Source organism: Oenanthe melanoleuca, chromosome 20 (genome assembly GCF_029582105.1).
Source record: "Oenanthe melanoleuca isolate GR-GAL-2019-014 chromosome 20, OMel1.0, whole genome shotgun sequence".
Classification (NCBI taxonomy): Eukaryota; Metazoa; Chordata; class Aves; order Passeriformes; family Muscicapidae; genus Oenanthe; species Oenanthe melanoleuca.
The window spans coordinates 5,381,462-5,404,717 of record NC_079353.1 but is presented as its reverse complement, the minus strand read 5'-3'; the positions used below and the strand labels follow the sequence as shown (position 1 = coordinate 5,404,717).

Below are 23,256 nucleotides of genomic sequence, written 5' to 3'. Positions count from 1 at the left end.
GGAAGGGAAGGGAAGGGAAGGGATGCGCGCTGCCCTGCGATTGGCGGCGGTGTCCCCGCGGCCCCAGTCGCCGATATAAGTGCGGCGGGGCCGTGGTGCGCTCACTGCCCGCCCCCAGCCCGGGCGCAGCGCCGAGCGGAGCGGAGCGGCGGGGCCGCCTCCTCCTCCTCCTCCTCCTCCTCAGCGCCCAGGCAGCGGCGGCCGAGCGGGACTGCCGGCGATGGCTGAGCTCAAGTCGCTGGGCAGCGAGGCGTACCTGGCGCTGGCCCCGGGCTACGGGCCCTCGGCTTTCGCCTACGGAGCCGTGCGCGGGGGCGCCGAGGGCCCGCGGGGCGCGTTCGCGGGGGGCGGCGGGGCGGACTTCCACGGCGGGGCGATGGGCAAGTCGGCGGAGAGCAGCGGCGAGCAGAGCGGCGACGAGGAGGACGGCTTCGAGACGGGCGTGAAGGGCGGCCCGGGCTTCGAGCGAGAGGGGAAGCTGAAGGGGGGAGCGCTGGGCAAGAAGCCCAAGGAGCAGCGCTCGCTGCGGCTCAGCATCAACGCGCGGGAGCGGCGGCGGATGCACGACCTGAACGACGCGCTGGACGGGCTGCGCTCCGTCATCCCCTACGCGCACAGCCCCTCGGTGCGGAAACTCTCCAAAATCGCCACGCTGCTCCTGGCCAAGAACTACATCCTCATGCAGGCGCAGGCCCTGGAGGAGATGCGGCGGCTGGTGGCCTACCTGAACCAGGGCCAGGCGCTGAGCGCCCCGCTGCCCGCCACCCTCAACCCCTTCGGACAGTCGCCCGTGTACCCCTTCGGCGGCGCGGCCGTGCCCGGCTGCCCCGAGAAATGCACTGCCTTCACAGGAGCCGCCTCCGCCCTCTGCAAACACTGTAACGACAAGCCTTGACTTCTGCTTTCTTCGGGCTTTTCCTTTCTTTTCTTTTTTTTTTTTTTTTTTTTTTTTTTTTTTTGGTATTTTTTCTGTGCACTTTTCTTTCCACTGCCATCAGCCCTGGCTTCCTTCCATCAGTTAAGTCTGGGTTTTCTTTTTTGTTCTTCTCTTAAATCCCTCGCCCCCTTCCCCATTTGGAAATATTTGGCAGTTCACGTGGACCCCCCCAAAACGCCCACTTTCTACTTGATTTAGTTCCCCCCTCACACGCAACTTCATCTGTAGAGTTATTTCCTTCCCAGCCTGTCAGTGGATTGTGAGCGTAATGTTGCTTTTCGCTTGCTCTGAGCTACAAAGTTTTTGAGCAGTTTAGAAACAGAACTATAGAAAAACAGAGAGGGAGAGAGATCTGGAAATGGAAACCTCAGTGAATTTGCTTTGGCACGATCGACCTGTGTTAAAAATAGATTAAAAGGAGGGAGGGGAAGCAAAATCCAGCTGCAAACTATGCAATGTTTCAGAATCACGGGCAGAGGGGGTTCTGTGTAGCCAGCTGGGGTTGGACTGCACCCCCAAACCCAAACGGAAATCATTTGGTCAGAGCTCACGGGAGGGGGGAAGTCCAGTCCAGTACTCTCGCTAAAACAATTGATGCTTCAAAGTAAGATGCTTTTTTTTTTTTTTTTCTCTTAAAAAATTAACCCGTTCTTGGACTGAGAGGAGCCTGTGATTGTATGCTAATGCTTGCTGTTTGCCTGTTTCTCAGCTTGGTTAAGTTTTCCAGATGATTTTCCAAAGTTGTTGCTCATCATGATAAACAAAGCAAAAGGTGACTTAACATATTTATATGTATTTATAATAAATAAAAGACATGAATAACCACTTTCTCTGTCCTACATGTCTCTAAAACCAGCTGGCAGTCCCTGCTAAACCCCTGCTGGAGTTAGGTAAAGCAGGAATGGATGCGACAGGAGCAGCCGAGTGAACTTAGGGGAATGATCAGAATACTTGGAAAAAGCTTGTGGATGTTCAGCTCCTTATCAGCAGGGATTTGCATTATTTTTTTCTCAGTTTCTCCTGAATTATGAGCCCACAAAAAAACGTTGCTTATGTCTGACTCTGAGTTAAGCAGGCAAGGGTTTAGGTTGTGTATTCTGTGCCCTGGAAGTGGTGTTTGACTGGGGTTATTGCAGCAGCGAGCTTAGCTCTGAGCACACCCATGCACAACATGCAGGGAAGGAAATTGCTTAAAGACTCTGCTTATCCCTCTGGCTTGGTTTTCTGTTCTATCCACAGCTTGACCCTAGATCTGCAGCTGGGGTTTGGGCCACTTAATATCACGACTGAACTAATGATCTCTTGCAAATACTGTGTTTGTACAAGTTACAAAGTGCGTCTCTCGCTGGCTGAGTTTTCGGTGTGGCTTGTCTTGGTTTACTTTGGTTTTCTGCTTTGTGTTGTTCAAAGCTTTGGTGCCTTGTATGCTTCACTAGTCATTATATAATTATAATAATAATAATTGAGGTGCATTCAGTGCTTTCTGTTGGGGTTGGAAATACCCACCCAATGTCAGAGCAGCCACGTAAACTGGTACAGTCGCAGCCTCAGGGGCTCGAGCTGTCCGTGGCCATTTGTGTTAGGAGTGGGGTGTAACTATTTAGGGTTATTAAACCAATTTCCATGCCTGTCGCTAGTGTTATGCTAATTTGAAAAGGACTGCCATCCCTCTGAAGCGCTTGTCCATGGCACTTAATTTTAATTAATACATTTCCAAAAGACTTTTTGTGTTTGGAAAACGAAGTGTGTGATTAAGCCTTATTCATAAAGACATATGTTTAAGACTGGTTCCTGCTCATTTCCATTTTTATATCTTCATTTCTTTCCTGTAATTAAAAAAAAAAAAAAGAAAAGAAAAGAAAAAAAAAGAAAAAAAAGCCAGCAGTTTTACAGAAGAGTTTATCTCTTGTACATTTCCATAAAAGAAAATTTTGAAAATGCTCTTAAAGCACGTCTGATGAAATGAAAGCCAACCAAAACCCCTCCTGAAGCAAAAATGACTGGAAACCGCAGATCAGCAAAGGTCACTTAAAATTTTGCAGACTGAGTTGTTGCTATGAAATATTTTGGGGGGGGAAAAGGGCCAGTTTAACAGAGAATCATAATTTTTAAATATGCAGATGTATGTTACTTCTAGTTAAAATTAGAAAAGATTGAGGATATTTAAATGGAGATTAGCTTAACTGTTCATTTTTACCAGAACTAAAATAGTTGGAGAATAAAGTATTTAACAGCTCAATATTTAATCTGAGTTTGGTTTAGTTAAAGACTTAAGGCTAAAAATAATGGAATTTGTAATCGCTTCTTTGTCAAATAATTATGGCCCGAAAAAGAAGTCTTACTAATTTCAGAGCCTAAAAACTCCTCACAGTCTGAGACAAGCTATTTTTGGAATGATGGGTTTTAGTGCAGTGATTGTTTTAAATATCTTCCTTTCATTTATGTTAGTAAAAACTTACTCACACTATCATACCTACCTAGAATCCTAAAATTCTCCCTTCTGAGAGTCCTTGAAATATTGAGAAGGCTTTTCAAGATCCCACTTGGAATTAAATGATCTCAGGAGGCTAAGTAAGGAATTTCAAATACAGAAGAAAAAACCTCCATTAATTTTTTTTTTTTAAAGGAAAAATAGCAAGTTAGGCTGTTTAAGTGCTGTTTAAAGGCCAGGTATTAAAAACAAGTGCAGAACTTATCAAAACAACACTAAAGGCAATTAACCTTAAAGTACAACGGTTCCAATTCAAAAGGAAAAAGAAGATGAATCATAACTTTTCCTGCAGCAAACAATATTAAACAGAAACAAAGTTGACCAACTTCTCAGTTAATCTGGACGTTCAGTGCTGTGAGCTGCTTCTGCCCAGCCTGGACTTGCAGGATTTAGCTGGTGCTGAGGTGGAGCCCGTCCTGAGCCCTCTGCATTGCCCACCACAGGAAGGCATCTGCTCCAAGGTGATTTACACGCGGCTGAGCTGCTGCTAAAACTGCTACCAAGTGAATGCCTAATACTTCTCGAAGATTATTTTGTTGGGAGGGGATAAATGAGCAGCTGACCATTGCATTTGTGTGTGTGAAGCATCACTGCTAACCTTTGCAGATTTGTGTGGCTATCCTGAGGATGAAACCCTGTATCTGTCATTTGTTTTTCCCCTTCTCTGACAGATTTTGTGTACCATGTAATCTTTTAAGTGTCTGTTTTCATTTGGTGTTTCAGAGAATATGAAGGAAGGGCTTGAGAAAAACTGAAGATTTTTTTTTCTGCTCAAATGTTCTTGTTATGATGCCTGCTTCTTTTTTTTTTTTTTTCCCAATAAGGATTTATTGTGTATGCTCAGATGGAACTGAAATGCAGATCATGTGTTCTAATGTACTTAATATCCTGATTTGTTCATACTTGGAAGAAAACATAATGCCAACTTTTAATTAAACATAATATATTGTTTTCTAACCTCACTTAGTTTTTATTTGAACTCCAAGACTGAACAGCAAGAATTGCCAGAAAGAGGAAATGCTGCTTCACTGTCTGTTGCATTTTTTAACTTGTGTAATTCTGTCACTAACCAAAATGAAAGATTTACTAACTAACACATATAATGTCACTAATAAGGGGTTGGAAACTGCATCAGGCCAGGTTTAACATTAGCAGTCTTGAGCCTGCAAGGTAAAATGTTCTTTAACCAAATACAGGGAAGCAACAGGTTTGAAGATGGAGCTGTCTACCTCAGAGACCAGCAAAAAGTTAAATCAGTTGGAGTTCCTGGAAAGAAGTGTGAGAATCATGAAGCTTTCCTTGTGCTTTGATCCGTATCACTGATTTTGTGGCATTTTCTGACAATACCTGAATACTGCTGCACGCTGGGCTTGTTTCCAAGACTTTAGAAAGTGATTGCTTTCTGTTCTCTGATCATTTTTCTGGTATTGTCCTTTACATATACATTTCTATAATTTCCATTTTATAAGAGCATGTGACATTTTTCAGGGTGAAATGAATGTAGAGCCCAGCCCTGGTGCTGCTTTGCACATTGGCAGCGTTGGTGATATTGGTGACAGCAAGGCAGGGCTTGGCACTCCGGGGCACAGTGGTCATTTCTGACCCAACCAGCCACCTTTAGAGGCCCAGAAAAATGTGTGCAAGTTTTAAACCCTTATTATATCAGCCTTGTAGCATGTGTAAAGTGTAGGATAAACCCCTCACTGAAAAGCTTTCACCCTGAACCTGCCCATCAGTCTCAGCACATCCCTCCAGGCTGAGTCCTCACATGCAGCAAGTTTCCAGCCCAGCTTGCCACAGCTGGAATTATTTTACAGTTTAGGAGAACAAAACCAAGCATTGCAGGTTTCACTTCCACAGCTTTGTGTTTATCAAGTGTGTTCCTTGAGTGGACTCTTGAAAACAAGAGGCTGGACACTGCAGTGTTCCTGAAATTTGTTTTACCTGCCCTTGTTCCTTGCCATGTGAGTTATCAGCAGAGAAATCATTGCTTTGCTCTGAATCAGGGAAAATGCTTCTGAAGAGTGCTAAAATGCACCAACCAATATTTTCAATTTTCAAAACTGCTTTTATATTGTTCTCTGTAATTTGATAGAAATTTGATTAGTATTGCACAGTAGAAAAGTTGGGGGGGGTTTGTTTTCACTAATCCTGATTAAGGCTAGAAAAGACTCTTGATTACAGTAATTTTAGTAATGTAAATTTGTTTGTGATATGTCTTTATTCTTTAATCCCCTTTGGCATTCCATTCAAAGGGAGATGAAAATTTCAGGGATTTATAACATTTAAATCAGTCATTCCATGAATGTTTCTCAGGCAGTTTTTCTCCTACCTAAAATAAAAAATGCCTAAATGGGTATGTAACATATTTTGTGATCAGATTAGAAATACATTTGCATGTGGTTTTTGTGGGAAAATAGCTTAATATCGAGCACTTTTTCTTTACAATAAAGTATATGTCATAAGAAAAAATGTAACCAATTATCAAAACCAATAATATATTTGAGATCTTTGCCATTCTTTCAGATGTTTTAAAGTAGGATTTTCACCGAGGACTTTATATAATCTTTTCATAATCAAAATTAATGTTAATTCTTTTAGCCATTACTCCAAATTCTTATCTCTATTTGTATTTTTAAATACATACAGTTTTCAAATTATCCATTTAATTTTTAAGTAGTCTTAGCTTCACTTCACATTAGTAAAATTTGAGTTAATGTTTATTCCTGAAACACTGAACAATTTTGAATGCAACCCTCATATTTCTGTAAAGCCGAATAGATTAATCTTAAGTATTAGCTTTACAATAAACTAATGTATGGAGATATTTAGTCAATTTAATTCAGGGTGAAAATAAAGGGATTTATTATTTTTTGCTATGCTGAAGGCAGTGAAATTTGCAGAACAAAGACTTGCAGAAGACAAACCACAAGTACTTAAGGTCTTACAACACAGAGGAGGGGAGTGTGCTGCTTTTCGAACTCCTTGCCGTGTGAAGCAGCTCAAATATATCTATATTTAAATTATTTAACAGCTTATTTTAATTTTTAAGTCTTCCAATTCATCAGTGATTCATGTTCATTAAAATCTGCTCTGTTAATGCCATTAGTATTTGCTCAATTCCTCTTCCCCCACGCTAACATTGATGTTTTGTGTGTTTGTGTGTATCGATACAGAATTGTACTACGAATATAACCCAACCTTCCTCAGCTACCAATAGGGGAAAAAAAACAAACCCCATCTGCTCTTTTGCCTTGAGTATTTCAAAGGGAAAAAACATGGCTGAGCATCACCCCAGTTCTTCCTCCAAGCCCACTTTTGTCTAAAGTAATGAGGCCATAGTCAGTTGGCTCCAAGGAGCGCTGTGATTTGGTGTGACGTACAGTGAATCACTGCAGATCCATTCGGACTGCATCCCTTGTTTTAATGAGACCCAGGCAAATCTGGGGTTTGGCCGCAAACCTTAAGATGCAAGCATAATGTGAGATGGTTGTTGATTGCCACAAGGCAAGTGACATTATGGATTTTTATCGCCATCATTATGCGCTTTAAAACTCCGCGCATCTTCAGCCCCTTCCCTTTCCTCCCGCCAACGACAGGGAAGCCACAACGCTGACATTTAAAAGAGAAAAGCTCATCTATTTAATTTCTGGGCTTATTAAAACCTTGCATTGCATCCTCTGGTCTGCACTTTTTTTATTTTTTTTTTTTTTAATTCACGCTTTGCCAGAGGAGGAGGAGGAGGAAATCCCCCACTGCAGCGCGGTCACCCAAAAAAGGTCACATTCAGTTGGGCGACAGCAGCACTAGGTCCCCACCAGCCTCTGCTTGATGTAGTACAAGAAATGACAATGAGGCGGGCATATCTGTGCCCCAGCAGTAATCACAGTAATGGTGCTCATCAGAATTTACCAGTGCTGAACTTTCCCAGAGTCTGGGCAATGCCCCCTCCTCAGTGCTACCAGTAAGGGATTTATTGTGCTTGTGTTTGCCTTCCAGCAAAGGGCACCCATTCGATTGTTGAAGGAAACACTTTCAAAATTAGGTTGTGCTGGTAAATGTGGTTGTGTGTGTGGGCATGTTTGTCAGTGTAAAATGCATGTGTTGATGCATATGTGTAGAGTCTTCATGTGTGCCTGCATGAATGGGTGTTCCTATAATTTGTTTACCTTCTGTGTCTTTTTCCTGTCATTTTTTGGTTGCTTTACTGGCATGGTTTTATTGTGTTTTCATTAAACTTTGTGTAACATCATTTGGCTGTAGCACAGGAAGTGCCACTGCATGAAAACCACTGGTCTCCTGAAAAATTGCTTTGGCCTATTCAAGCCAACAAACTTGGAATAATATTTTTCATCCTTATATTTAATCCTTAATAAAAAGAAGTGATGTTTTGGGACAGTACAGGGTGTTGGTTTCCCATTGTGCCACTGGCAGCTTTGCAGTGAGAATGACAAAAAACCAGCACACCTTTACTATCCCTGGCTTCCAAATGCATCCATCCTATTTTTATTGATTTGCTGAAAGTAAATCTCACGTCTTGGGCTCTTCACACAGATGTCGTGAAGAAATCCTTATGCCTTCCATTTGAGAATTACATTACCTTAAGTATTTTTTATCTCCTGGCAGCTTCAGTGTAAAGCAAACTCCCCAGCTGACAGCCATAGTGGGTGCACTCAGTGTTTACAGCAGAACTGAGGCTGTAGGGGAAAAAGATGAAAATCTCTTGCAAAATGTTAAAATGGCTGCTGACTTGGAGGCCTCTGGCTCAGTTTTACATCCTTTCCAATGTCCAAGAAAATACAATTTTACTTCTAGCAAGTTTTCTCCCCTCGGCTTTTTCCCTCTCGTGCCTCAGTCAGTTTCCTGGAAGATTTGAGGACAGAAAACACTTTAGTTACAGGAGCTCTATTACTCCCAACAGTCCCTGTTGCAATTGGATGTGGCACTGTATAGAATAATCTTGGTACTTGGAGATTGCACAACACAGGAGAGCTCATTCCTGTCTGACTTGACTCCTCCAGGTGCTTGCTTTTAGCAGCCCACAAAAACCCTTTTTGGGGGCTGAGCAATGCACAAAGAGCAGCTTCTCCCTGCTGTTTGTCTCCTGTGCAGGTTCTTGGAGTCCATCTTGCATTTTATTTCACCAAAAGCAAGCTCAGAATTCCCTGTCAGGAAGGAGCTTTTCCTTTTTGTTTTCAGCTGCTTGTTGAAGTTCTCATTCTTGCCAGTTCTCTCCCCTGTAAATGCTTCTGCCCTCGGTGGGTTTCTGAACCAGCCTGTAGACAAACTTGCTCCTATAGAAATACATGATAAATTAATTTTTTACTACATCGAGTGTGCGTGCCTGTAGATATTTACTTTGTTTTGGTTTTTAGAGTTAAATCCAATTTGGAAGCAGCATCTGATCATTTCAGTGAAATTCTGATGCTCTCGACTTCCTTCTCCAGTTGCCTCGCCCCGAGGCACAGAGAAGATCAAGACGTGTGCCCGTGGACACACAGTGACTGGAGCGAGTGGCTCACCAGATCTGAATTTAGATGATGTGTGCTTGCTGCTTCCCTGGCTGAGGCGGGCAGGGCTCTGCCTGCCCCCAGCATCCGCGCTGACATTTCCACATTTCCTCTCTCCCTCCTCACGCTCGGCTCCCTGCGCAGATCAACCCTCTGTTGTGGCAGTGGTGTCACCCAAGTCACCTCCTGGTTCCTTCTGGAGCGGTGACAGCCAGTTGGAAAGGAGGTGTAGCTGCATCTTGGCCATTTTCTAGCAGCCTCCTGCTGCTTCCATCGCCTGAGGCGGCTTGAACCTGCCCTGGGGACCAGCCAGTCCCCAGCTGCTCCGGAGCGGAGGAGCAGAAAGGTGGCTCCAAGCCATCTTTGTTCTCCAATCCTCGCCTTGTGCTGAGCCCGGGCAAGTCACAGGGGAGGATCTGGGCCAGAGTTTATGGAATGCTTTGCTGCAGAAACTCGCCCTGGCTGCCAAACGCATCTTTCTGGCTCTCTGAGCTCCCGTGTCCTGCCCCTCTCTGCCTGCCCTGCGAAGATTCTGGTCAGGATGCTGAAAGCCCCGGTCTGTAACGTGAAGTGTCATCCCTGGGCTGTCCTCTGCTGCTTTCTCTGCCTCTCTGTCACTGCTGGAGCCACAGGCTGAGCCCAGAGAGCCTGCACAGAGCTGCTAACCCCGGGAAGGAGCAGGGCTGGCACACGGTGGGAGGAGGAGGTGTTATCACTGGCTGAGCAACTCCTTGGTTTTCTTTTTGTGAGGAAAACGGGCTCTTCTAACAGGGATTTTTTTATTTGTGTAGTCACATCCCTCCTTAGCCTCTGGTTTTGAACCAGCCTCGGTGCACACCAGTCTGACACACAGATTTTGGTCCTCATGCCATGGAGTTAATCCATTTCTGACACTTTTTTGCACCAATATCACTCTCCCAGCTTCAGAGAATCTTCTCATTTTCAAATGAGAAAAGAGCCAGCATCAGGAAATTCACTTTTCGTGATCAGCAATTTTTGAGCAGATTCTGATACTTCATTCTACTCCCTGGGCCTTGCTGTGATTTCCTGTGTAACACCTCAACACATACACACAGTTCTGCTGGCTGAAACACTCTTAAGGCTGGGTCTAGTCTGGAATAAAAGAACTATTTTCATCTACCCAATGGCATCAATGGAACTGACACGAGGAATGCTCCAGTTAAAAGGAGACAACCCAGGTGACCAGGCTAAGGCATGGAAAACATTTTATTCAGCCCAGACAAAAAGGTGTGTCTCTGCTCTTTTGCACTGGAGAGTCGTTCCCATCGTGTCCTGCAATAGGAGTAGTATCACTTTTTCACTTTAATATAATTTAAAATTAATTTCTGAAAGCTCTAAGGGGCTGTGGGCTGGGGTTTTGTTGGGACTTGGCCAGCACAAAGTGGCTCATCCTGGCAGTGATGTGAGGGTATCTGCTCAGGCAGGAATGCCCCAAACCAGTCCCATCATGGCCAAGGCTGATATTTATTTCGTCACAAATATTCTGATGACTCTCTAATGGCTTTCAGTTGGTTTGCTGCACTGACCTATGATTCATTCACCACATTATCCCAGCTGCTGGCCTGAAATGCTCTCTTTGAGTTAGAACTGAAGTTTATTCTGATCTCAATTTTCACTGAGATGTGGTTTTATCCAGAGTTTGGGGTTTAGTTTGGTCCAGCTGTTAAAATTCAGGAGCAGTATACCCCAGATTTGGAAACAGGGGAGGTGGAGTTTAACCTAAATATGAAAAAAGCTCCAACACAGTGGACATTGATTTTGAGGTGAAAGCATGAATAATTTCATGTGGATTGGAGAAGCTCTTTCCACATAAACTTGGTCATCACAATTGAGAAATCTTGATTTCTAGTGTCTATCTAAACAGCCATGTACAGAGCAGACAAAGTGTCTTCATTCATTCAGGAGCTGAAAAGTGGAAATTACATGTCTTTCCTCTTCATTTTCTCTGGGAAAATCTTTTAACTAATTTATGGAGTAGTTAATCTGGTTTCGCACGTGTGTGGGTAAATGAGCATGTCATGTGTCTTCATGTGCAGGAGAAAAAATTATTTCCTGATGGCAAGATAATGGAAACATATTGGGGGTGAGAGAAGGGTTTCATTAGAAAAGCACAGCTTCATGAGTACCATCCTTGCATATGAATCATGACTCATCTGCTCCAGAATGAAAAAAAAAAAAAAAAGAGAGAGAAAAAAAAATCACTGGGAGTCAGATTATTGTACCTAACTCAACATCTAAAAGTCAGACAACTAATTAAGCCTGGGCTGTCTCCATCCTGAGGAATAATAGATAACAGCTTCCCAAGGGTAATTCATGTCACTGTAGAATAGGTGGACAAGTCGCCTTCTGGGGATGCTTATCTCTTGGCATTGACTGCAGAAGCTGCACAGATAGCTCAGAATAGATTCCTGGTTTTCAGGGGCAGGAGCACAGTGAGAGGAGCCCCTGCCTTACAGCCTAGTGCTAGAATTAGGACTTGAAATGAAAGCTTAAAAGGTCGTGGTTTCCTAGCAGTGAGAATAATGTCCCCAATAAGCAGCAGCCCATCAGCAGCCAGAATAACCCAGGGCAATGTGAAATTAAAAGCAGTTTTCATTAAGGCTGCCAAGGGAAAGTGTTTGTATCTGTGGGAGGCAAGTCTGGTCACTAAATAATATGGGATGATAACAATGAAGGAGATAAATGAATAGGGGCACATGGAGTGAATTATGGTGACAAATCTTAGAGTTAAGCTCTGAAAGTTGAAGGTTGTGGACAGTGTCTGCCTCTGGGATTTGGAGTGTTCAGCCAGGTCAGAGCCTCTCTCAGAGGCCCATTAGAAAGATCTACAGAGTCACAGAGTCCTAGAATAGTTCAGGCTGGAAAAGCCCTCTAAGATCATCGTCCAACCATTAACCCAGCACTGCCAAGCCACCACTAAACCATGTGCCCAAGTACCACATTTTTAAATCCCTCCAGGGGTGGTGACTCCACCACTGCTCTGGACAGCCCCTGCCAGAGCTTGACAACCCTTTCTGTAAGGAAGTTTTTCCTAATACCCAATCTAAACCTCCCCTGGCACAACTTGAGGCCATTTCCTCTTGTCCTATCATTACTCTGGAGAAGAGACTGACCCCCAGGCAAACTGAATTTATCACAAGATATTTGAAGGAAGTTCAATTTATACTTCTCAGTTGCCCAGGAGCTGTGAGCTGAACATGGTTGATGTTATTTGCTGTAAGGAGATGATGCTCAGACACACTGCAAAAATCAACCAGAATGGAGTGAAAAGTCCCAGTTCCAGAGCTATAAACTGGGAAAAAAGCAGTGCACATCCAAGATGGCATTTTGCACCTGAGAACACAGCAAACAGCAGTGCATTTCTGAAATGCATAGTATGGCACTGCACTGTGCACTGCCTCTGCCTAATGCCATGTGAAAGTGGCCTGATGCAGGGTGTTATTTGTCCTGATGTATTCTGGAGCTTCTCTGAACAAATGCTAAGGAGGCTGTGAAGCTGTCACGCTTTGTAAAGGCTCCTCAAAGGTTGTAGATTTAGTAGCTGCAATTTTAAAATGCAGTCGTGTTTTCAAAGCTTTTCTTTTCCCTGGGTGGAGCCTTCACAGACACCCAGAAGGTTTTTTTTAATTGATGTCCATAACTCTTCCCTGGTTGAAGCAGGGCAGCAGAGAGGGCACTGAACTGCAGTTGCACTGTGATTTACTGCCAAGCTTTGACAACAATACTCCATATGTATCCACTGGAAATGCTCTTCATTTTCCCTCAAACACAGCAAGTCTGGCATCTACATCTACAAATTCTGAAATTCAGTGATGGAGCGAGGGCGGAGAGAGTCATCGTTTAACCCGTGACTGCCCCATTTTTCATCCTTACAAGGACATTAAACACAGTGAAACGAGTCCTGGTGGAAGCTGTGCCTCCCTGAAGTGGGCAAACGATAGGTTAAGAGAAAGCAAATGAAAGGTAAGATTAATAGCATTTATCATGGCAGATAGACTAGCAGTTTGCTAATTAAAGATGTTAGAACATAGAAGCAGCCAAGGATCAGTGGCTTTTAATGAGGATGTTGTAGGGTGATTTAGGTCTAATTTTCTGCTTAATAAGGCTGGTTTAAAAAGTAATTTTGTTGGGATGTGACTCTCCTAAACCTGTTCATTATCAGTGATGGGACTTCACTTCAACACTCCAGGAAATGTTGTGTTTAATTAATATTGTGTCGGCAAGTGGATATGCTGACAGATGAGAAAAAAATTGATGAAGAACTTTCAAGGACATTGACTTCATTACACAGCTTCATTATAGCCTGAATAACTGGCTAAATATGTCACTGGAAAGATAATGTGCCACTTTTAACTCTTTTCTGCATGTTGTTCATGTAAGTAAGAGGATTTCTTTCAAAATAGCCACTATTGGAAAAAAAAAACTCATCAAGGTATCACATCTGCATTTTCTCATTGCTTCATTCTCTTTATGAGATTTCTAACTGATGGTGGAGATGTAAAGCAAAATACTGTGGATTATTTACATTAATTCATCAACTGTTTTGCTTGGGCAGAGTGTGATGTTAGTAAGTGACATTCTTCACCATTGGGTAATTTTCCACAGTTCTCCTGTAGACAGGAGTACAAATTAATTTAGAAGATTTTTATTTCTCTGCACAAAACAGCATCCTGAGGTATAGTGATGAACTGATCAGTGCATATATATATATATATATATATATATAGGGTACCTGGGTGGGATCTCAAATGAATCTTTTCACCTCAACTCAGAATTGTTGCACAACAATCCTGTTCCCCACCAAGGAACACCACTTTTAGCTCTCATTAGTGGGTATTGTATTTGTCTCCTGAACTGGCAGCCAATGCTTCTGCAGCATCCTTTAACTCTTTGCTGATTTTCTCTGCAGACTCACCTTTCCCTTGGCTAAGGTTAAGCTGTGAGAAAATCACCCTATGAAACAATTGAAAAAAAAAAAGACACTATTAATTCAATTAAATTTTGGCCACTGTAGTAATTCACAGTAGTTTGCAGACCACCTTCCATCACCTGACTGAACTTTCAACCAGAAAAGAAAGCAAAAATAACCTGTTTCAGACTAAACTATGTGACCTGAGTGTGACCTCAGAGACTTTGAGTTGGGGTCTTCCAATCTCTTTTTGCAGCAAGGGAAAAAAGCTTCAAGTCTGATCTCTCAAATAGGAGTTGGGAGAGAAAAAGGAAAGAACTGAGCACAGGGTCTGGAGCAGTGTTTAGCTGGGGGTTACAGAAAAGAATCCTAAAGGTCTGTTACAATTTTCCTGGTGGAAAACAGGTCCAGCAGCAAACCATTGACTTTTCCTGGGTTTCAGTCGCCTCTTCTTGGAGAAATAAGACTGTTAAAGAAGAAGAGGGAAAATAACGAAAGCTCAACCTTTGAGGCTGAAAGCAAAAGAAGAAAAAACTGTTTTCAATCTTAATCATGAGGGCTATTAGCCAAGAGAAGAGGCCAAGGCAGGGGAAGGAGAAGAGACGCTGACTGGAGGCGACAGCTGGAGTTTATGGGATGCGTCAGTTCTCTTTAACACCTCCATTTGGTGGCTGCTGTCACCTTCAGATGAGGGCTTTTACAGGATGGGATTCAGGAAAGCATTCTGCCATGTCAGCCCTGTTACACACCAGGAGCTTTGTCCCCATCCCAGGATTTGCATTGCCCCTTTCCCCACGCTCCTGTGTCCGTGTCCTTGTGCCAGGGGTGGCACTGGGCCCTCCCCCAGCACCTCAGAGCTCTGCCCACGTGCCAGCACCCTTTAATAATGACTCATTATTTTCTTACCCTCGGTAACAGGAAGGCAACACTCAGCCCAACTGTTCCATGAAAGAGGAGCCGACAGCATCCTGTCATCACCGCAGAGCTGAACCTGCTCCAGCACCTTCTGCCTGCAGAAACTCACTGAGACATCCTGGGGCTGCAAAAGAGGGAAGGACCAAGCAAAGCCACCATCCTGTCCCCAGGATGGCTCTGTTGGTACCTGCATCCTGCTCTCCCTAAGGGGTTTAAATATCTGCACTGCCTGGCAGTGCAATGATGCTCTGGATCAGCCCGTGGGAGAGAAGGTGCCTGGGGGGTGCAGTGCTGGCTGAACCTGTTAAACGTGCATTTGGTTGGATATGTGGCATCCTGAGTAAAATTCCACTCATGTGGGATTTTTTTTTCCCTTGGTTTTTCAATGGTTGGACAGCCAGAAATACCACAAGGACTTAATTTAAAATAACATCCTTCCTTACCTTGGTCCATGGAGGGATGTGCCTTACCTGTTAATCTGCATTTAATTGCATTGTTATGTATTAAAGCTAAAAATCTGCTTCCTTCCACTTCTAGCTGCCTGATACCTGCTGCAGTCAGAAAGAAGCAGAGATTTTCTTGGAAACAAATTATTTACAGAAATTTTTTGTTATTCCCAGACTGGCACAGCTAAGAAGTAAATGCAGAAGTTTTTCAGAGCCTGTTAAGCTCAACATGGGTTGAGATCCATTGGAAACCTTAGCCAAGTGGGCATGGATGAGGCTAAAGCTGTTTAAAATTGGGATGAATAAGTGTGATGTGGGAATTGATTTTTTGCTTGGGACAGGAAGACCCAACTGTCTGGATGTTGTGCAGTGGGCACCATGTTCCAGTTTGGATGCAAGATTCCCATGTCAGGGACCCTTGGCTTCTGTCTGACAGGCAGGAAAATCAGGATTTTATTCTGTTTGGCTTTTCTTGTTCCTGAGCTCTGCACTTAACTGTTCCCTGGCCAAGGGGCTAATTAATTCCTATGCAGGGCAATTAAAACACATTGGATGTGAGCAGTTTTGCAGCACTGACAATGAGGTGACACAGAATGCAGCCCTGGACAGGGAACAGACACATTCCTGTTTGCCTTCTGATCTTGCTGCAAACAGAGCTGGATCCCCAGGGTGTGGGGCAGCTTCAGACTGGGCTCAGGTAACTGAGGCAGCCACATTTTTGAGGATGAGCTGCTCAGTTCATCCCTTCTCCTGCCCTGGGTTTGGCAGGAGGGAGCTTGGTTGGATCCTGAAATTGAGATCTCGGCTGTGGGGCAAAATCCCCAACTGCTCTGCTGGGCACTCACTGTTGTGTGACAGAGTCTGGGTCACCTCCAGCACCCTGTGGGTTGTGTCACAGTGCCAGCACACAGGGAGGATGTCACAGTGTCCCCACACAGGGACAGTGGGGAGCTCAGTGGCATCACCTCCTGAGTGGCTGGATGGTGCAGGTAGAGGAATTTGGAAGCAAAGGGTAGCAGGACCCAGGTGTGCCAGCAGCACATGCACTGGAGCTCAGGAGGAGCCTGTTGCTCACTTGTGTGGTTCCTGGATCATCTCAGCTGAGCACTCACCTTCAGGGCTGGAGCAGAGTCCTTCAGCCCACACTGTGTAAATACTCAGATGAAATTTTGAAACCAAAGTGCAATTAGAAATTTGGCTCTTTGCAGACTGTTGTATAATGCATTACAAGGCACAATTATGTAATTGTCAGTTATCCAAGAGTTTAGTATTTTGCAGCATGCCAAAATCAAAAGCTTGCTCTTATTAACATCCCAAATGTACTTAAGTGTTTGGTAAATACTGGGAGATACATTTCTTGCCCTAGAGAACATACAGTCTAAAAAATTAATATTGATTCTAGACAAATCAATGTTTGCTTACTAAAATCACGTGCTGAATACTTTATAAGCACCCACCCAGCTGCAGGGATGTTGCAAGCTCTGTCTCCCTCTGATGCCATAAACACAGCCTGAGTCTGTATTCAAGGCTTCACCTCACCATGCAGCTTTAAAATTGTGGCAATAATGTTATTTAACAACATCTTCTGTCAGGGAGAGTGAAGGCAAAAACATTCAGACTTTTTTCTGCAGATCCCCAGTGGGTTTCTTTTAGGCAAGGCCCATGTACATTAATACAAATCATATTTTATGTTACTCACAGGACATAGAGATAATCAGAAAGCTATCTTCATAAACAGAGGGTTATTCATAATCCCTCACATGGCATTTCAATTATCAGTCTGATGACGATGTGACATTATGGATGAGGTTGTGATTAAATTTTCTTGTGTAATGACCCTAAGTAAATCTTTGCAATTTTCATTTTGCAGAGATTTAATATAGATTGGTGGCCTGTTGTTTGGCCCCTGTTTAATCCAAAATCGCTCATTAAATTGGGACCAGTAAACATCTGATGATTGCATTTCATGGACTCAGCTATGAATTTAACATATTAAATCTACATTCCAGATGGATATAAGCATCTGTTCTCATTATGGTTATTGGTGTTAATCTGAAACCCTGACCTGTTTCCCCTAACATTACTCATATTAAATTCCATCCCAAATTCTAACATATAATGGCATGAAGGCAGGAGATAACTAAAATACCTTCACGTGCACATAATCCAGTGAAAGATGAACAGCAGAAATTAGGGGACAAATGCCATGAACTTCTTGCTCTCAGAAGGTGGCTTTCACTGCTGCAGGATGTAAAACAACTCCTTTTGTTTTCCAGCACTGAAAAAAAACCCTGAAAAAAACCCAGCAGTCAATTCTATTTGACCATGTACTTGCTAATCACCGGGCTTGAGCTGTATCCTTTACAGAGCAGCACAGCCCTCATTTGCAAATCTGATTTGTCACTAAATCTCGTCAGAGTTTGACCCAGCATCTTGCAGGCACTTGCCTGGCAGTAGCCAGACTCCTCTGCTCCAGAAACTCTCAGCTCAAAGTCAAATTAATCGGTGACTTCCAAAGACCATTAGGAAGAAGATATGTGTTCCAGGGCTGCTGAGAGCTTCTCCACACTGCATGATTCATGTTTATTGCAGCCAGGGCATTTATTTATTAGATTGCTCAGTGTAATGGGAAATTTAAAATGACACACATTGTATTACAGGGAGGCTTAGCAAAATATTATCTCCCTGTTATTGTAAATCAAACAATTCTCAATGTCAGAACAGATCACCTTTGCTCAGCAGAAGTTTCTCCAGAGGGTTTATATAATTCCTTGGACTTTTTTTTTGCTTTAGTTTCAGGAAACATGCCCTTTTCCCAAGCTGAGACAGGCTGCACAGCTCAGTGCTGGGTTGGGATCCTGGCTGTAATTCCAGGTTTACCCAGGAATTCACACCCAGGTCCTGTGCCTAAAGGATCAGAAAATTCAGCCCCGTGGTATAAAATTAGTCAGAAAGGTGGATTTAGTTTTTGCCTTGAAAAGGGGAGTAACAGCCAATATTTTAAAAGATAAGAAGTGGATTTGTTTCACCAATCTTGTACCAAAAGGCACAAACCCCTCCCAACACCTCATTAACTTATTCCCTGGGGTTTTCCTGGCTTGTTAGGGCAGGAGGAATCTATCCTCTGTGGTGGTGGGAGAGGGAAAAACAGCCAAGAAAACTGCAAGTACCAGGAAAGTCTGTCTGAATTCTAGCAAAGCTGGGCTGGAGCCAAAAATCTGAGTTAAGCATTCACTGGGGTTTGGCCTCCTGCAGCATCACACAGACCATGAGTGGCTATAGCAGCAAAAACCCTGAGGGGGATTTTAACTATCTGATATTCACCTGCCACATAGGAACATTGTCCCCGAAGGACAAAGTGTTGGAAAAAGTATTAAAGCTGTGGAAGTGAGACACAGCATTTCCTGATGGCTGCACTGGGCAGTCACTTGTCTGTAAAATTTCCCTGTGATTTTAACAGGTTGAAAACTGTAGAAACACAAATGTTTTCTTTCCAGTATGGACTGAAGCTTGCACATAAGGGAAAAGGGGATTTAAGTATGTACTATGTATTAGAGAGTGCATCATCACACAGAGAAAACTGGCATGGCCTCATGTACCCATTCTGTAATGGGAAAACAATCTGATCTCTGAAATACTCTGAAATACTGGCTCAAAGACCACAGAACAGAATGGGGAGGAGGTGAAAGAACTGCAGTGTCCAGTGGGTGAAAATACCCACCAAGGTGTGCATTCACTATCACCAGTGCTTGTAACAGAAGGACAAAAAAACCCCATTCCTGTCATTAGTAATTAGGGCTGCATCACTCAGGGCAGAGCTGTGTGTGTGCAATGAGGCTAATTAGCATCACAGTGCTGTCTGACTCGGGGAGTTTGGACAGGCAGCACAGCAGAGGGGCTCAGCAGCCAGGCTGGGTGCACTTCAGTCCCAGCAGTGTCACCTGTGCTCCCTGCCCTGGTGGTGGGTTCAGAGGTGGCCAAAATGTTGGTGGCACTCACCAGCAGTGAGTGCTGGGATGGCAGCAGCGCTGGGAGGGCAGAGCGAGGAGATGCTGCCTCAAATGATCAACACAAAGTTATTTTTGCTCTATAAAATGTGCTTTTTATATCCAGGTGCTGCTCCACCAGGGTTTTGCCAGGTTGGTCTCAGGATGAATTGGCAGCAGAAGTTTGGATGTGTGAGCACCAGCTCATCAGCCTGGGGAGTGGGAGGAGGCCAAGGAGAGGGGTCCTGGAGGAGCTTCTCTGGCAGAGAGGATTACAACAAGTGCTGTTTGTTTGGGTCATTCCAGTGGCAGACATTCCTGCATGGCAGGGGTTTGCAACCACTTGAACTCTGAGGTTCAGTTCACTTCCAGCCTCAGCCATTCCATGATTCTGTGATGTGATTCTGTTTGCTGCTGCTTCCCCACTGGCTACAGCCTGCAGGAGCAGACACAGAGTGGTAGATAACCAGCAAGAGATTTCCACAGCCCAACCCTGGAACAAGAGAGAAAGCCAGAATTAAAATACCCTCCCTAAGAACCAATTCACACCATTTTAAGCAGACCAAGAAACTATCTATTCCAGAGAAGGCACTCCTTAAATTCCCCCCAGCCTCCAAAGCGAGGATTTTTAAGAGGGAATAATGCTGAATGCCGATTCTGGGGAACTGTGATGTAGGTCCCAGCACAACAGACCAAAGATTTTAATTGCTTGTTAACTACTATCGTGGCACACGAGCTAGCAAAGCTGAAGCCGTGTGACATAAATCACATGTCCCAGCCCCATAAATCTCCTCTCCAAGTGACAGCTTTGCAGACAGCAGTGAAGGAGAGCGGCCGATGCCCAGACCTGTGCGTACAACTGCGCCTGGAACCCTGACAGATCTGCTGAGACCAAAGCACTTGGCACTCTGCTAATGTCTGTCATTATGGTGATTGATACAGCCCCTCTATCACACTCCGCACTTGTCTGCATTTCCAAAGCTTTGTTCAATTACGGCGTCTCCCAACTGTTATCCGGCATCAGTAGGAGGAAATGACCAAGAGCACTCAGGGACAAGCTGAGGTTTTTTCAGCTCTGAAGAGCTGGAAGGGGTGAAAGCAGAGGGTTTGCTGGCTTTTCTCTACAGGCTGAAAAGCTGAGTTCAGGGTTACCTTTATGCATAAAGGACAGGAGCTGATGCTGTGCAGTGGAAGGGCTGCTGCTGATAAAAGAAACAGGTTATTTATTCCACCACTTACAGCTTGGCAGGACCAAGGGACTTGCTGCTGCCTTCACCGTGCAGTAATTGTCAAGGTTGAAGGATTTATTTTGTGAGCCCTGGTGCTCTTGGGGCCGGGGTTATCTTAATGGCTCTGCTGCAAGTGTTCCCCTTGACCTACCTTCAGTGCCAGCCCCAGGAACAGGTGCCATTAGAATATATTCCACCCCACTGAAAGTCCTGTCTTCGTGGAGACTTTAGGAGGAAGAATATACAGATATATTGTTTCTATAAATCCCCTGATATTATCTTTTATCGGTAGTAATAAATGTCCATATTAATTAACTTAATGGTTTTAACTGCAGTAATGACTTTGTATTAAACTAGTGAGCTTTCATGTTCCACATAAAAGCTGCAATAATAAAACTCATCTACAGTATTTTTTTTTTTAAACTTCTATTGTGCTGAAACAAAGCAAACCCATTGCTGGAATATTCCAGCCACCAAAGGCAGCAAATGAATCAACCTTGGTGTAAATTATATCCATTTTTAAATTGACATATATTTCAAATTTGGAAGATTTTTGAGCAAGCCACAGATATGATACAAAAACGGGGCAATCACTTTTCCCTTTTTTTCCTGTATTTTGCTAATAAACAAGTGAATCTGGTACTCAGTCTTTCATCTGTTGCTGTGAACATTCTGTGTGTTCCCATAAATATTTGAGAAAAATTCATTGGTTTTTGCAATCATTTTGAAATATGTGTCAGTGCCAGAGCCAAAGCCAGAGGAGGTGTTGGCTACCATTAAGGGAGAAGGAAATACAGTGTCTGGTGAGAGCAGCAAGAGAATATCAAAGAAATATCTTCAAAATTTCCTTTGCATTCTCCAGCCTGAAATTTCTATACATTATATGTGAACTCATGCAACTGGAAAGGTGGAAAATGGGGATTATCTGTAGCCAGGGCAGTGGTGCAGGAAAAAAAAGCTTATCTCCATAAATTGACATCTGTGAACAGTTTTTCCTGGTTCTACCAGGACTGTGTCTGAGCCAATTTAGTCCCTGGTTTTCTGTGGATTTAAACCAGCATGACTGTCTTCACCATCTGTGTGAACTGGCCCCATTTTATGATATATTATTTTATATATAATGTATAACTGACTGCTACCAGTGTTTTTCCCAGCTCTAAAATGCCTGGGCAGATGTGTTTGTTCACAGTTCCTAAACCCTCCTGAGAAAGCCCAGGACCCCTCCTGACACCCCAACACCAGCTACACAGTTCCTTCCAAGGAATTTCAAATGAAATTGCAGATAAAACCTCCAAATTAGAGCTTCTGGACAAACAGAGAGTGCTGCTTTGCAAAGGTAGTTTATCTTTTTATTCCATTTGGGATATAAAGATGGGGGCATCAGAGGGAGAGGTCCACAAATGGAACCCAACATCCATCCACATGAACCTCCCTCGTGTCTGAGCTGCACTGGAGGACAGCTGAGGCTGTGCATAACAGGATTGGATTTGCACTCTGACAGCAATGGATCTTTGCAAATTAAAAACTTCTCCCTAAACTCTTCATGCTTTCTAATAAAAGCCCATTGCTGGCACCAGCTGGTTAAAACAGAAGTGGAAGCTCAAGCAGGGCACAGTGAAAGTTTTCTAGTCTGGTTCCTAATCCCAAATTCTAAATAGTGCAAATTAATCTCTAAATTCTCCAAGAAAAAAACTGCTGGATTGCACTGGCCCTTACAGGCAACAAGGTGAATTAGGAAGAAGCTCCCAGCTCTTTGCATGGCCACCAAAAATCAGATCTCATTCCTCCTGCTGTCACCACTGAGCCAAGCTGCTCTTTGTGTCACGGAATTTAGGCTCAGCAATTATCATTATTTATGGGAAGAGTTTGCCAGAGAGCTCATGGTGCAGCAAGGAATGAGGATTTCTTGGCTGGTTATGATGGGTTTGAGGTTTCTGAGCAGCTCCAAGCAAACCCCAGAGCACCTTCCTGAGAAAAAGATCAGGCAACATTCAGGCTCCTGATAACTTCTTGAGATCTTTGTACCTTTTGATGCAGGAGCTGCAGCTGTGGTTGCAGTTTGGCAAATCTGAGCCATGTGGGGCTCTGCAGCCTGGGGCAGTGGAGCTGTGTTGGGGGACCTGCCAGAGCCTTGCCTGATGGCTCCCTCTGGGAGTGCTGGTTATCCTGCAAGCTTTATGTAAATATTTTTAAGTGGCACATCTGTCTGAATTACCACCGTGCCCTCCTGGATTGCTAATTGTAGGTTTTAATTCAGCTCTGACGACCAGTTTACATAAATTAGGGAGCTGGCAGTAAGCAAGCTTTGAGGAGCTGGGATGTGGATTTAGTGAGGACTGATTTTTTTTCTCTCTGAAATGCTTCTCCTCACAATCTAGTGCCTCTTCCCTTAGCTTAGGAGAAAAACAGAGTAATTCAGCTCTGCTTGGGGAAGGGACACAGAACTGTTTTGTCTTCACCCCAGAGCCAGTGTGCCCAGCTCACACCAGTGGTCTAATTGACTTTAATTGGCTATAGAAAAAGAAAAGGATTTGGCATTTAATTTGTGTGGCACAGCCCTCTGGCAGGAGTCAGAGGCAGTGCAGCTTGGCATGGCTGTGCTGGCTCACCGAGGGAGGCTTGGCTGGCACGAGCACCGTGTGCAACCCCAGCCCATCCCTGCTGGATCCAGGATGTGCCAGAGATTAATCAACCAACAGGCTGGTGCTGTGTGAGCAATGACAACCTTCCAGCCCTTCCCCAGCTGCACAGGCTCCAAGCCAGAACCCCAACAAAGGGGTCAATACCCAGCCCCATCCCCTCTGCAAAGGAC

The 23,256-nt window shown here is 44.0% G+C and overlaps 1 protein-coding gene across 1 annotated transcript; it reads left to right on the top strand.

The window, feature by feature from the left end:
• The first annotated feature begins 220 nt into the window (after positions 1 to 220).
• On the top strand, positions 221 to 896 carry BHLHE23 (basic helix-loop-helix family member e23). Its single transcript, XM_056507583.1, has one exon. The coding sequence runs from the start codon at positions 221 to 223 to the stop codon at positions 893 to 895; it is 675 nt and encodes a 224-aa protein (XP_056363558.1). The 3' UTR covers position 896.
• The last annotated feature ends 22,360 nt before the right edge of the window (positions 897 to 23,256 follow it).